The 15268-nt window shown below is 46.5% G+C and overlaps 2 protein-coding genes across 5 annotated transcripts in view; both read left to right on the top strand.

The window, feature by feature from the left end:
* mrs2 (magnesium transporter MRS2) overlaps positions 1-2675 on the top strand; it is a 48466-nt gene extending 45791 nt beyond the window's left edge. For all 4 annotated transcript variants that reach the window (XM_048524586.2, XM_048524571.2, XM_048524581.2 and 1 more), the window contains one exon: positions 494-2675. In XM_048524586.2, the coding sequence (XP_048380543.1) occupies positions 494-562 (69 nt within the window). In that variant the 3' untranslated portion in view covers positions 563-2675. The remainder of the gene's footprint in view (positions 1-493) is intronic.
* Positions 2676-11466: 8791 nt separating this feature from the next.
* aldh5a1 (aldehyde dehydrogenase 5 family, member A1 (succinate-semialdehyde dehydrogenase)) overlaps positions 11467-15268 on the top strand; it is a 34438-nt gene continuing 30636 nt past the window's right edge. The window contains exon 1 of the mRNA XM_059653049.1: positions 11467-11997. Within this exon, the coding sequence (XP_059509032.1) occupies positions 11713-11997 (285 nt within the window). The 5' untranslated portion in view covers positions 11467-11712. The remainder of the gene's footprint in view (positions 11998-15268) is intronic.

Here is a 15268-nt window from a genome sequence, read left to right as displayed (position 1 = left end):
TTCTTTCATTAAGTATCTCAGGTTTCCTTTTTGGAAAAGTACTTTGATTAGATTCAAGGGTGTGAGTGCTATAATGTGAAGATTTGTGTCAACATCAAATATTTCTGGTTATTTGCATCATTAATTAAATCCAAAATTTCATTTGCAAGTTCCCAGTGATGTGCCTTGAGTCAATCCCAACCTCAACAAAATGTGCTGTAGTGATTTTAACCAATCTCAGTAATTCTTGAGGACTCCATTCTGCACAATAAGTCCTGAATTTTGAGCAACTAAGTATTGTGGAGTTTTCTTCTATGAATTATGTTGAGTACTTATCAAATTTCCAGTGGTATTGAGAGCTTTTATCCTTTTCAGTATATTGTGGCAATGTTGATGATAGTTGATGGCCAGCATAGGTTTGTGCATTGGAAGCAAATTAATTTGAATAAGATTTAAGCCATCTGATTTGTGAATTAATTTAAAAACTTCTTTGTCTTGTTTTTGGTTGCCCTAGATGCCACCTCTCCTGAAAAAATCACAGTTGATTGGAGGAAGAATTGACCTGAGACATGGCTCCAAATGATGAACTTGCAGTTTTACCGGAATGTTCTTAACCATCTGTGCACAGCACTGGAAATATAGTTTGTGCATAACACTTGCAACATCATCCACAAGAATTAATTAGATTTATAAAGCAAAACTTGTGCGTTGTGGATCAAAGGGCCAATGCTCCGAGGATTATTATAAGTCCATAGTAGGTGCAGTCACCCTCAGCTGCTGTTTTGGTATCGGAGCTTAAAGCCTACAATGACAGAAGCTGTGAGACAGCAGAAGAAAATTACTTTCACAGCACAATAATTATGTATTGTCACATTGAAGTTAGTTGTCCGGGAGGTTAATATTTCGTGTCAACTGTGCCTGGTATTGGAAATAAGAATGAAGTATACACCTTATTTATTTTATCATAATTTATCGTAAGTGATCCAACACTGAAATGCATTAGTGGTAGAATGTGATATTTGACACCTCGTATAATCTTTCTTTACCTGGGATTTCTGGATGAATGATTTATGCTCCTGTTTTTGCCTGTTCTGCTGTTAACCAGCTGCTAAACAATTCACAGTTAGCTTTGGGAGATATGAGTCATTCTGCGAATCCCCTTCCTTGACTAGTGTCCTTCATCTTGTCCCCACTCGTGAGAGCGGATAGATTTTGGTACTTGATGCAGGAGACTAGTTACACAGCCTGTGTATGTTTTGCAATGCCCTGGGCTGTTGAAGAATAGTTAATGTTACTTATTTTAAAAAAGACTGTTGTACAGTGTGAATAAAATTGAAAACTGAGAATATATTTTCATATAACCTATGCTAAATGTAATCATTCAGTAATTTTGTATATACACGTCTTATGACACTTTAGTCAAGACTAGTGACTAATGCACCACCCTGTGAATTTATCCAGTGAGTGAGTATTTTGATACTAATGTAGTTCCGTGCACTAGTGCAGTACAGAATTACCTGCCTTTTTAAAATTGATTCCACATTATTTATTTTGATTGTCATTTTTCCTTCCAAATTGTATCACTTCACAGATCTTGGGAGTAAATTTTATCTGCTACTTTTTTATTCATTTATGGAATGTGGACATCGCTGGCTGGGCCAGGATTTATTGCTCGCCCCTAATTACCGAGGAAAGGGTTGTGGTGAGCAGCTGCCTTAAAAGCACTGCAGTCGTCACGACAATACTGGTAGTCAGAGAGTTTATGATTTTGATCCAGCAAAATTGAAGTCTGTCACCAGTCCGTATCCTCTTGAAATCTGCTGCTATCCTTTTCGGTCAGCTTCCAAGTCTCAAGTCACTTCCAAAGTTTTAATTTATGACCTGCGGACACAAGGCTGGATCATTTAACAAATAGCAATTTTGACTGGACACTGCTATATACACTTCCTTCCAGTCTGAGAAATGGTAATTCACCACTATGCCCCCTCTATACAGTTAAGTTTATTTCCACATTGCCATTGCCCCCCTTATCCTGTGGGTTTTTTTTAAACAAGTCTGTTGCACCTTTGAAAAATTCACATACACAACATCAATTGCACAACCCTCTGTTACTTCATGAAATAATTCAATTAAGTTTGTCAAATACAATTTTACTTCAATAAATTCAGGCTAACTATAAATGAGTAACACATTTTTCCAAGAGACAATTTTTTTTCCTGGATTATTGGGTCAAGAAGTTTCTCTTTAGTTACCTGGCTTATCTCCCTGTTTTTTTTCCAACAGAGACGTAACATTTCTACACTACTACCTCTGGCACACTGCAATATCTAGGGAGGATTGGAAGATCATTGTCATGGCTTCTGTTCTTTCCATGATTGATGCTCTCAGTAATCTAAGATGTATTCCATCTGAAATAGGAGGCTTTCTACTTTGAATGCTGTCAACTTTTTAAGTGCCTCATTTTAAATCTATCCAATCTCTCTCATAATTCTTCTTTGATTAATGTTTATTTTTATGCATATGCATTATTTCTTGGAATTTTCTTGTTTCGGTTTCTGACTTTTTGTTTATATAACATAACAAAATTCATCAGCAAACTGAACTTGAGAACAACTTTCAGGTTAATAGAGAGTTTTAAACAAATGAAATTGATGCTGGATTCCTCTTGGTTGAACTGACCTTTCCAAGCCTGATATAGTGACACTTTTTCAGGAGTACTGAAATACTTCTGAATTAATGTCACTTTTTTAAAAAAAAATTGTGTTTTAATAAAAAAATTTCCAAAGATTCTAATGTTATTCTCATTTCGTCAATGATTCACTATGTGTATGAACATACATTGACATAGATTTTGGGTGACCATGGTGAGGAGCTGAATTTTGAAAGCTATTTAACATTTTTTTAAAAAGCTGGTAAAATGTGTTGGTTAGCTTTGCTAAGGAAGTAGAGTCAGCAAAGTGATTATAGGGAGAGGCTGTGTTGTCAAACATTTGACAGGTGGACTATCATATGGAAAAATGTGAACTTGTCCACTTTGTCAGTCTGAGATACAGAGGGCTCTGAGTTTGCTTACACTGAATCCCAAATGTGACTGTATACATAGGCACAGCAAGTTATTAGGATGGTAATTAAATTTTTGGCAGTTACTGCATGGGCATTGGAATATAAATGTTGGGAAGTTTTACCAGAACTGTACAGGGTCTTGGAGACACTACATTTGGGGTACAGTGTGCACTTTTGATCTCTTATTGGACAAATAATGTAATCGTATTAAATAAAGGTCACTTGACTGATTCATGGAGTGAGGACATTATCCTATGGAGAAAGGTTGGACTTAAACGTACTAAGGGAAAGATGCGGTAACTATTACTGAAAAAGGAAGTCCAGGATGGCATAAAAGGAAACAGGGTGGTGGAGTTTAGTGGAAAAGCCTTGGTATAAATAAAAGGACAAAATAATAAGCAACAAGGGAGTAGAAAATGAAATATGAAGGTAAACTAGCCAGTAATACAAAAGAAGATTGCAAGAGGTTTTATTTTTAGACATCTAAAACAAAGGAGAGAGGAGAGTAGGTGTTGGACCGCTGGAAAACGAAGCTGGAGAAATAGTAATGAAGAACAAAGTAGCATCAGAGGAACTGAATAGGTACTTTGCATCAGATTTCACAGTGGAAGATACCAAAAGCATATCAGAACTCTGAGTCAGAGAGCACAAGTGAGCATAGTGGCCAATACCAAGGAGAAGCTGGGTAAATTACCCGGACCAGATGGACTACAAACCAGAATTCTGAAGGAAATAGCTGAGGAGAATGTAGAGGCATCGGTGGTGACTTCAGTAATCACTGGAGTCAGGGATCATCCCAGAGGTACGGGAAATGGCTATTGTAACACCCCTGTTTAAGAAGGGAGAGATGCAGAAAACAAGAAATTATTGTCATTTATCCTGACCTTGGTCATTGATAAGATTTTAGAATCCATTACTAACAGTGAGGTTGCAGTGTACGTGGAAGTTCATGTTACAATAAGGATTCTAAAATAGAATTCTTTGAGGGAACAATGAACAAGTTAGTTAAGGGAGAGCCAGTGGATGTGATCCATTTGGATTTCCAGAAGGTCTTTGACAAAATGTGGCACAGGAGGCTGCGAAATAAGAAGAGCCCATGGTATTAGGGGTAAGGTATCAGCATGGATAGTGGATTGGCTTACGAACAGAAAGCAGAGAAAAGGGTAAAGAAGTCTTTCAGAATGGCAGCTGATGGCTGGTGGAGTTCCATAGGAGTCTGTTTTGGGACCACAACTAATTAATGTTATACATGAATGATCTGGACAAAGGAATTGAGAGCATTGTTGTTATGTTTGCAAATAACACAGAGACAGATGGAGCTAGTGTTGAGGTGACAGGGAGGTTGAAAAAGAACTTGGACAGTCAAGTGGACAAAGCAGTGACAGATGGAATACATTGTGTGAAAGTGAGAGGTTATGGATTTTGGGGGGAAGATTATAGAGCATAGACTACTTTCTAAGTGGGGAAATAGCTTTGAAAATCTGAAGCACAAAGGGATCTGCGAGTTCTAGATTTTCTTAAGGTTAATATGCAGATTCAGTTGATGGTTAGGAAGACCAATGCAACGTTATCAATCATTTAAAGAGGGCTGGAATACAAGAACAGGAATGTATTGCTGAAGCTGCATAAGGCTCTGGTCAGACCACATGTGGAATATTGAGTAGCATTGGGCCCTGTATCTGAGGAAGAACATGTTGGCTTTGAAGGGGGTCCAGAGGAAGTTTACAAGAATGATCCAGGGGATGAAAGGCTTGTCATGTGAGGAGTGATTGACGAATCTGAGTCGGTACACTGAGTTTAGAAGGATGAGGGTTGATCAAATTTGAAACTTACAGAATACTGAGAAGCCTGGATAGAGTGGATGTAGAGAAGTTTCCACCGGTAAGAGAGACTAGAACCTGACGGCACTGCCTGAGAGTGAAAGGACAACCTTGAGAACTGACATGAGGAATTTCTTCAGCCAGAGTGCAATGGATCTGTGGAACAGAAGGCTGTGAAGGGCAAGTCTTTGAGTGTATTTAGACGGAGATAAATAGGTTCTTGATTGGTAGTGGGGTCAAAGGTTACAGAGAAAAGGCAGGAGAACAGGGTTGAGAAGCATATCAACCGTGTCCAAATGATGGAGCAGACTTGATTAGATTAAATTCCCTACAGTGTGGAAACAGGCCCTTTGGCCCAACAAGTCCACACCTCCCCTTGAAGCATCCCACCCAGACCCATCCCCCTATAACCCACATGCCCCTGAACATTACGGGCAATTTAGCATGCACACCTTTGGACTGTGCGAGGAAACCCATGCAGACACGGGGAGAACGTGCAAACTCCACACAGACAGTAGCCCGAGGTTGGAATCGAACCCAGGTCCCTGGTGCTGTGAGGCTGCAGTGCTAACCACTGAGCCATCGTGCCGCCCCTTGATGGATGATATGGTGAAATTCTGCTCCTATATCTTATGGTCTTCCAAGAATGCAAGGTGATCTCATAGAAATACCTGAGATATTGAAGAGACATGATAGGCTGAGTACTGAGGGGGAAGGAGGCTGTTTCATGTGGCACAAGCTAGAACTATCAACCACAGTTTGAAAATAAAAGGCTCCTCTTTTAAGATTGAGGTGAGAATTTTTTTCTTTCAGAAGATGCTAGTAGATCTCTCTTCCCCAGAAAATGGTGGTGGTTGTTTCATAGACTTTATTCAAGGCAGAGTTTGATAAGATATTTAACACGGGACCCAACGGATCTAGGTACAGGAAAATGGGATAAAAGCACAATGTGATGCCCAGGAGGCACAAAGAGAAAGATCCTAAACTGTTTTGTTTTAACTGATCTCATGATGGCAGTTGATGCCAATTTCAGATCAGCAGTAACCAAAGAGCAGAAGTCCAGGGGACAATACAGTGTGGAGCTGGAGGAACACAGCAGGCCAGGCAGCATCAGAGGACCAGGAAAGTTGACATTTTGGATTGGGACACTTCTTCAGAAAGTAACAACTTTCTTGCTCCTCTATGCTGCCTGGCCTGCTGTGTTCTTCCAGCTCCACACTGTTTTCTCTGATTTCAGTGTCTGCAGTTTTTGCTATCTCTGAATGATCTTCCTTGGCAGTGTATGAACATTTTAGTCAAGCCAACACAAATGATTCATACACGGGATTTTGACCTCGGCTAGTTCTGAGCAAAGGAAAGCATGGAAACGTATTGTTGATTGACCTGGTGCAAATCAATCCAGAGTCAATCTGCTTCAAAACACAATGATTTCTGATGTCGGAATATCTAAACCACTTCATTAGCTAAGTGTCTCCACGCAAATCCCTAGTCACATAATTGAAATAGATAACAAAGTGTGAAGTTGGATGAACACAGACCCACAGCAATGTGGTTGATTCTTAACTGCCCTCTAGGCAAGTAGGAATTGGCAATAAACGCTGCCTGGTCAGCGACACCCTCACCTGTGAATGAATAAAGAAAAAAAAATTAAAAATTACAGGTTCTAACTCTGCCGGATGGCATAGATATGCTGGAGTTGTTTGCTTGAGCTGTTGTAAGCTTTAGAACCAAATGCAATAGACTTGTCTTCCTGCAATAGATGTACTCTGAGGCCTTTCTGGGATGCAACTGCTTCCACTGTGGTAAGCTTTGGAGGATAATAATATTGAATGGACTTGATATTGCAGTCTGAAATTTTTGCCTTCGTATTAACGTTTGTTATCTCTTGGGTCTGATGAAATATAGTTCCATGCCCACTGCTGGATCAATTCTCTCCTGATACTAGAGTGTCACGTTGTGATGTCACCATAAAAAAGTATGTAGTAGCTCTCTGTTATGATCATTCTCAAACGTCTCTATCTTTAAACTGAGTTCTCGTTCTTACTTCTCCTACAACTGAATTCATTTATATATCTAGCCTATTTCTAAATTCACAAGTGTCATTCACTCTGCTGTTTCAATGCCCGTCTTGTAACTTAAAGAAGTTTTCCAACTACATTTTACCTACTTTGCCATGGCTCCATGGTTAGCATTGCTGCCTCACAGCACCAGGGACCTGGGTTCAATTCCACCCATCGGCAACTGTCTGATTGAAGTTTGCACATTCTCCCTATGTCTGTGTGGGATTCTTCCGGGAGCTCTAGTTTCCTCCCACAGTCCAAAGATGTGCATGTGAGGTGGATTGGCCATGCTAAATTGCCTGTAGTGTTCAGGGATGTGTGTATTAGGTGGGTTATAGGGGGATGGGTCTGGGTGGGATGCTGTGAGGGTTGGTGTGGACTTGTTTGACCAAAGGGCCTGTTTCCACGCTGTAGGGATTCTGTGAAATGAAAACTTTTCAGTGCCTGGTTTCACCCATTCTCGAAAAAGCACACAAATTTTCCCTATGCAGTCCATGTGACTATTAAGAAGCAGTGAGACTAGTTCACAAATCACATAGATTCACCTTTTCATGAAACATAACATAAGCTTAGATATTACTTGTTTTGTTCGTGTTGATTTTTAATTTGAACAGAACATGTTTGTGTGATATTCTTCTTACTACTTTAAACAATGATTGATTGCTTTTTAAGTAAAACTATACTAGATCAATATAATTAGTGGCAAAGGAATGAGATTTATTCAGATTATCCTGGGACCAAAAGCAAACATTGGGCTAGAAGAGAGACAAATTGATATGCCTTAAGTGAAGGGTATGACAAGGCTGGAAACTGTCACCAAAATGATTTAATTTGTACACAGAACACGTATTCTGGGGTAGAAATTAGAGGTAACAGTATAAAATTGTGACACACTGCTGACACAGCTCTCCCTGCCAGTTTAGAACGGCTTTACATTATATTGTACATCAAGTCAAATCTAAAACTTTTGAATATGGATTGAGAATGAATATTAAAAAGACAAAAACAATGTCACTTGGAAGGAATCTTGAGAAGGTGCTAGAATGAAAATTGAAATAGACAGTGTCATTCTTATTTAGGACACATGAATACAGAGATAATGAATACAATGTACAAGTTAGAAAATTAGAGATTTCCAGAGTAATTTTCTGAAGGTGAAAGAGGTTTTGTGCTTTTATTTACAAAAGACTACAAAGAGAAAGCTGGGAACTATTGATCTATAACCTTTACATCAGTGGTGGGTAAGTTGTTGGAGTTGATTCTAAAAGATAGGATTTACATGCATTTGGAGAGGCAAGGACTGATTAGAGAGAGTGAGCGTAGCTTTGTGCAATGGAATTCGTGTCTCACAAGCTTGATTTAGAGTTTTTGAGGAAGTAATCAAAAAGATTGATGAGTGCAGAGTGGTAGAAGTTTACATGGACTTTAATAAAGCCTTTGACAAGGTTCCACCTGGTAGACTAATTCGTAAAGTTAGATCACACGGGATTCAGGGTGGGCTTGCCAATAGGATACAAAATTGGTTTAACTGTACGAAATAGAGGGTCGTGGTGAAGGGTGTTTCAGACTGGAGGCCTTTGACCAGCAGTGTTCCACTGGGATCGGTACTGGATCCACTTTTGTTTGTCATTTACATAAATGATTTGGATGAGGATATAGGAGGCATGTTTACAAAAACACCAAAATTTGTGGTATCAGAGATAGTAAGGACTGCCGATGCTGGAGTCAGACATAACACAGTGTGGAGCTGGAGGAACACAGCAGGCCAAGCAGCATCAGAGGAGCAGGAAAACTGATGTTTTTGGTTAGGACCCTTCTTCAGAACTGGGGCTGTGGAAATTTGTGATGTAGTGGATAATGAAGAAGGTTATCTAAGATTACAAAGAAATCTTGATCAATTGAGTCAACGGGTTGAGGAGTGGCAGATGGAGTTTAATTTGGATGAATGCGAGGTATTGTATTTTGGTAAAACAAACAAGGGAAAGACACACAATTAATGGTACAGCCCTGGGTGATGTTATAGAACAGAGAAGTGTAGGATTCAGGTATATAATTCTTTGAAATTTGTGTCACAGCTCGACATGATGGGTAAGAAGGTGTTTAGCAGGCTTGCCTTCATTGCTGAGACCTTTGAGTACAGGAATTGGGATGTCATGTTGAGGTTGTACAGTATGTTGTTGAGGCCTCTTCTGGAACACTGTGTGCAGTTCTGGTCAGCCTGTTATAGGAAGGATATTATTAATTGGAGATTGTTCAGAAAAGATTTACCAGAATGTTGCCAGGAATGGAGTGTTTGAATTGTAAAAATAGGCTGGGACTTTCTTCATTGGAGCACAGAAGGTTGAGGTTTATGGAGGTTATAAAATTATGAGGGGCATAGATAAAGTGAATATCAAGGGTCGTTTCCCTAGGGTAGGGGAGTTCAAAACTAGAGGGCATATTTTTAAGATGAGAGCAGAAGGTTTTAAAAATGACATGAGGGGCAACATTTTCACACCGAGCATGGTTCTTGGATGTAGGTACAGTTACAATATTTAAAGTACCTGAACAGGAAAGGTTTGGAGGAATATGGGCCAAATACAGAAAGTGAGACTAGTTTAGTTTGGAAACATGGTCAGTTCAGACTGGTTGGACTGAATGGTCTGGTTTCTTGCTGTATGAATCAATGACTACATCACAGTAATTGTTGGGTTTGAAACAATTTCAAGCATTTAAAAGAATAACTAAAGTTAAATTGGTAGATAATCTTTTATTAACTGCTTATCTTTTCTTTCAAATATCCCACTGTTTACAGCATTGTTTAGTTTTGAGGGGGCAACAACCAATATTCTCCATTAACCAATTAGTTGTTAACAGATACAGGAAAATCACAGCAGGTTGAATTGCCAGATGCATGTTCATGTTCAGCAGTTTTGAGATACCTGAGGAAGCCCCGATGTAACCGATTTGCTTATAACTGTGCTCTACATCAACAAGAGAATGAAAACATGGAGAAGTAGCAAAATGTGAGAAATGTCTTTATCTTTCAGTTTATTCACTTAATATGGCCTCGTGCTTTGTGCAATTGTAGCTTGTTTGAACATAGTATGGTGGAAGTGCTTCACAATTGTAGCTTCTGCTACCATTTTCCACAGCTCCTTCACTGCGAGCATCGCACACAGAACAATTAGGTAACAATACTGCATAATGTCAATGGCCTTGATCATTTGAGAGATAAGCTTCTGGCGAGAGATGATTTTTAAGTTCCTAATCAGCACCTGATCCATTGGCTGGATCTTGGCTCTGGCCTTGAATGTCAGTTTGACATTTGAGACCAGTATTGCTGGCCTCCTGTCAGGGCGACAACCCTTTCCTGTAGGATTGGACCAGAGATGGGAAAGCTCTCTGCTTGAGTTGCATTGAATGGCTTTTGCTGCTTCAATGTTGGGATAGGCAGCCATTCTCATCCTCTTCTTTACAGGAGAGAGTGTCTCCTTACTAAAATGTTCCAAGATGTTTACCTTTTGTGTTTCAGAATAGTTGACAAATTTGTTGGTGGAATCTCTCACCCCTTGGCGAGGTCTGATTTTCACTTTGTGCTACTGTATTCTACTTCTTTCCTGAGGTGGGGAAAGCACTATAAATTTCCATGTGGGTTTGGCCAGCAGGTTTGGAACTTATCCTTTTGCGGAGAGCTCTTGATGTTGAATGATGGCTGGTTGGTGATTCCACGTGCTTACGTGGCCTTACAGGGTGGTGCAAACAAATGTCCAAGTTGTGTGTATTTGTCTAATCTAGGGACACCAATCTGTAGATAGTGTTTTATCATGGGTATCTTTCTGCTGGGATTTGTATTCTACTATTTTGGAACACTCCGGGAAGTGCCTTTTCCGAGTCTTTACATCGCTCGTCGATGTTTGTGTACTCTCTAGCATCACCACAGACCAAGGACCAGGTGATACTGGTGTTATATCAGGCTGCTTGTTATCGTCATTATCAGCGCGGCCCGACTGATGATGTGCCCTGTTTTTGCTCACTTGTCACTGGAGAGCTGTCTAGTGTCAGTGACAGAGTGAGTCTTAATGTCGTATACTGGCTCGATAACAACTTCTTCCATGAAGGCAGTTGCATCAGCTGTTTCCTCACCAGTCTCAATTATCGTCTTTGTCTCTGCCCAGCTTTATGTCTCAATAACTTTTGTTGTAGAAGGTTTGGGTGGTAATGCTTATCTCAACCGCAGGGTGGGCTGCCCTTACGGTGCCTTCTTCAACGTTATCTATGTCATCCAATACAGGGTGAGCCGGCTCCTGTCAGACTGATCTCAGCTCCATGTATGGTAGGAGGTAATGTCTCAATGTCGCTGTCTCGATCTGGACCGAGATGGACCTTGTTGCGGATGTTACACATGTAATACCGAATGATTTATCGCAGCTCGCGGTTGTGGACGATGCTGCGGGGAGGTTGTTTATCCGGGACGCTTCCCAGCCGGACTGCTCCAGTGGAACTGGAGACTCATACTGGTTTTTTGAGTGTTGGTCTGTATAGACCACGGCCGTCTCGTACTTTCTCAGGTCGTTTGGTCACCCAGCAGCCAGGACTGTTGGGCTTACCGGCAGGGCCAACGGGGAGGCATGACACACACTATGCGCCAAAAATACGTCAACTGGATGATGGAACATTGAGAAAACATTGTCAGAAATTAATAGTGAATGAGTGGTGAAAGGAATGACTTGATTCCTGGTGTTTGGTGAGCATTAACATGTGTTGAAGTTTGTTGCACTGGAATCTTTCACTTTCGCTGCTTGGACACGATGCTGCAGCACCTCGGGCTCCGTGCGCTGGGGACGACAGGCGGCTCCCTCTTCTCCTTGGGCCCGCGATATCTCTCCAGCTGCTCGGGCTCCGGGCTAACCCACTCCGAGGCGTACATCGGCGGACGCTGGCTGCAGGCCGATGGAGCGGCGCGGTTCCCGGTGCAGGATCCGGCCACCGGGCGGCTGCTGGCCGAGGTGGCGGACTGTGGGCCCCGGGAGACCCGGGAGGCGGTGAGGGCGGCTCATAGCAGCTTACCGTCTTGGAGGGGGGCAACCAGCAAGGTGAGCGGGGGAGAGGGGGGGGCAACAAAAGGTGAGGGGGGCAACCAAAAGGTGAGGAGTGGGGGGGGGCGCAAACAGCAAGGTGAGGGATGGGAGGGGGGGGCAAACAGCAAGGTGAGGGGTGGGGGAGAGAGGGGGCAACCAGCAAAGGTGAAGGGGGGGGGAGAGAGGGGGCAACCAAAAGGTGAGGGGTGGGAGAGAGGGGGGCAACCAGCAAAGGTGAGGGGAGGGAGAGAGGGGGGCAACCAGCAAAGGTGAGGGGAGGGAGAGAGGGGGGCAACCAGCAAAGGTGAGGGGGGGAGAGGGGGGGGCAACCAGCAAAGGTGAGGGGGGGAGAGGGGGGGCAACCAGAAAAGGTGAGGAGGGGAGAGGGGGGGGCAACCAGCAAAGGTGAGGGGAGGGAGAGAGGGGGGCAACCAGCAAAGGTGAGGGGGGGAGAGGGGGGGGCAACCAGCAAAGGTGAGGGGAGGGAGAGAGGGGGGCAACCAGCAAAGGTGAGGGGAGGGAGAGAGGGGGGCAACCAGCAAAGGTGAGGGGAGGGAGAGAGGGGGGCAACCAGCAAAGGTGAGGGGAGGGAGAGAGGGGGGCAACCAAAAGGTGAGGGGTGGGAGAGAGGGGGGCAACCAGCAAAGGTGAGGGGTGGGAGAGAGGGGGGCAACCAGCAAAGGTGAGGGGGGGGCAACCAGCAAAGGTGAGGGGGGGAGAGGGGGGGCAACCAAAAGGTGAGGGGTGGGAGAGAGGGGGGCAACCAGCAAAGGTGAGGGGGGGGGAGAGGGGGAACCAAAAGGTGAGGGGTGGGAGAGAGGGGGGCAAACAGCAAAGGTGAGGGGGGGGAGAGGGGGGGGCAACCAAAAGGTGAGGGGTGGGAGAGAGGGGGGCAACCAGCAAAGGTGAGGGTGGGAGAGAGGGGGGCAACCAGCAAAGGTGAGGGGGGGCAACCAAAAGGTGAGGGGTGGGAGAGAGGGGGGCAACCAGCAAAGGTGAGGGGGGGAGAGAGGGGGGCAACCAAAAGGTGAGGGGTGGGAGAGAGGGGGGCAACCAGCAAAGGTGAGGGGGGGAGGGGGGGGCAACCAAAAGGTGAGGGGTGGGAGAGAGGGGGGCAACCAGCAAAGGTGAGGGGGAACCAAAAGGTGAGGGGTGGGAGAGAGGGGGGCAACCAGCAAAGGTGAGGGGAGGGAGAGGGGGGGCAACCAAAAGGTGAGGGGTGGGAGAGAGGGGGGCAACCAGCAAAGGTGAGGGGGGGGGAGAGGGGGGGGCAACCAGCAAAGGTGAGGGGGGGGGAGAGGGGGGGGCAACCAGCAAAGGTGAGGGGGGGAGAGAGGGGGGCAACCAGCAAAGGTGAGGGGAGGGAGAGGGGGGGCAACCAAAAGGTGAGGGGTGGGAGAGAGGGGGGCAACCAGCAAAGGTGAGGGGGGGGAGAGGGGGGCAACCAGCAAAGGTGAGGGGGGGGAGAGGGGGGCAACCAGCAAAGGTGAGGGGGGGAGAGAGGGGGCAACCAAAAGGTGAGGGGTGGGAGAGAGGGGGGCAACCAGCAAAGGTGAGGGGGGGAGAGGGGGGCAACCAGCAAAGGTGAGGGGGGGGGAGAGAGGGGGAACCAAAAGGTGAGGGGTGGGAGAGAGGGGGGCAACCAGCAAAGGTGAGGGGGGGGGAGAGAGGGGGGCAACCAGCAAAGGTGAGGGGGGGAGAGAGGGAGGCAACCAGCAAAGGTGAGGGGAGGGAGAGGGGGGGCAACCAAAAGGTGAGGGGAGGGAGAGGGGGGGCAACCAAAAGGTGAGGGGTGGGAGAGAGGGGGGCAACCAGCAAAGGTGAGGGGGGGGAGAGGGGGGCAACCAGCAAAGGTGAGGGGGGGAGAGGGGGGCAACCAGCAAAGGTGAGGGGGGGGGAGAGGGGGCAACCAAAAGGTGAGGGGTGGGAGAGAGGGGGGCAACCAGCAAAGGTGAGGGGGGGGGAGAGGGGGCAACCAAAAGGTGAGGGGTGGGAGAGAGGGGGGCAACCAGCAAAGGTGAGGGGGGGGGAGAGGGGGCAACCAAAAGGTGAGGGGTGGGAGAGAGGGGGGCAACCAGCAAAGGTGAGGGGGGGAGAGGGGGGCAACCAGCAAAGGTGAGGGGGGGGAGAGGGGGGCAACCAGCAAAGGTGAGGGGGGGAGAGGGGGGCAACCAGCAAAGGTGAGGGGGGGGAGAGGGGGGCAACCAGCAAAGGTGAGGGGGGGGAGAGAGGGGGGCAACCAGCAAAGGCGAGGGGGGGGGGATAGAGGGGGGCAGCCAGCAAAGGTGAGGGGTGGGCGAGAGAGGGGGGCAACCAGCAAAGGTGAGGGGGGGCAACCAGCAAAGGTGAGGGATGGGAGAGGGGGGTGGCAACCAGCAAAGGTGAGGGGGGGCAACCAGCAAAGGTGAGGGGGGGAGAGAGGGCGCAACCAGCAAAGGTGAGGGATGGGAGAGAGGGGGCAACCAAAAGGTGAGGGGGGGAGAGAGGGGGCAACCAGCAAAGGTGAGGGGGGGCAACCAGCAAAGGTGAGGGGGGTTTAGAGGGGGGGCAACCAGCAAAGGTGAGGGGGGAGAGAGGGGGGCAACCAGCAAGGTGAGAGGGGGTTAGAGGGGGGGCAACCAGCAAAGGTGAGGGGGGGAGAGGGGGCGCAACCAGCAAAGGTGAGGGATGGGAGAGAGGGGGCAACCAAAAGGTGAGGGGTGGGAGAGAGGCGGGGCAACCAGCAAGGTGAGGGGGGCAACCAGCAAAGTGAGGGGGGAGAGAGGGGGGCAACCAGCAAGGTGAGAGGGGGTTAGAGGGGGGGCAACCAGCAAAGGTGAGGGGGGCAACCAGCAAAGGTGAGGGATGGGAGAGAGGGGGCAACCAAAAGGTGAGGGGGGGAGAGAGGGGGCAACCAGCAAAGGTGAGGGGTGGCAACCAGCAAAGGTGAGGGGGGGCAACCAGCAAAGGTGAGGGGGGAGAGAGGGGGGCAACCAGCAAAGGTGAGGGGGGGGTTAGAGGGGGGGCAACCAGCAAAGGTGAGGGGGGGAGAGGGGGCGCAACCAGCAAAGGTGAGGGATGGGAGAGAGGCGGGGCAACCAGCAAGGTGAGGGGGGCAACCAGCAAGGTGAGGGGGGGGGGGGGAGAGAGGCGGGGCAACCAGCAAAGGTGAGGGGTGGGGGAGAGGGCGGCAACCTGCAAGGACAGGCGGGGGCAGACAGCAAGGGGAAGGAGGTGTTGAGGGGGGCAACCAGCATGGAGAGAGGGGAGGGTGGAGACGGGGGCAACCAACAAAGGTGAAGGGGGA

Source organism: Stegostoma tigrinum, chromosome 2 (genome assembly GCF_030684315.1).
Source record: "Stegostoma tigrinum isolate sSteTig4 chromosome 2, sSteTig4.hap1, whole genome shotgun sequence".
Classification (NCBI taxonomy): domain Eukaryota; kingdom Metazoa; phylum Chordata; class Chondrichthyes; order Orectolobiformes; family Stegostomatidae; genus Stegostoma; species Stegostoma tigrinum.
The sequence above is the reverse complement of the archived record's forward strand: the minus strand, read 5'-3'. Positions and strand labels throughout refer to the sequence as shown.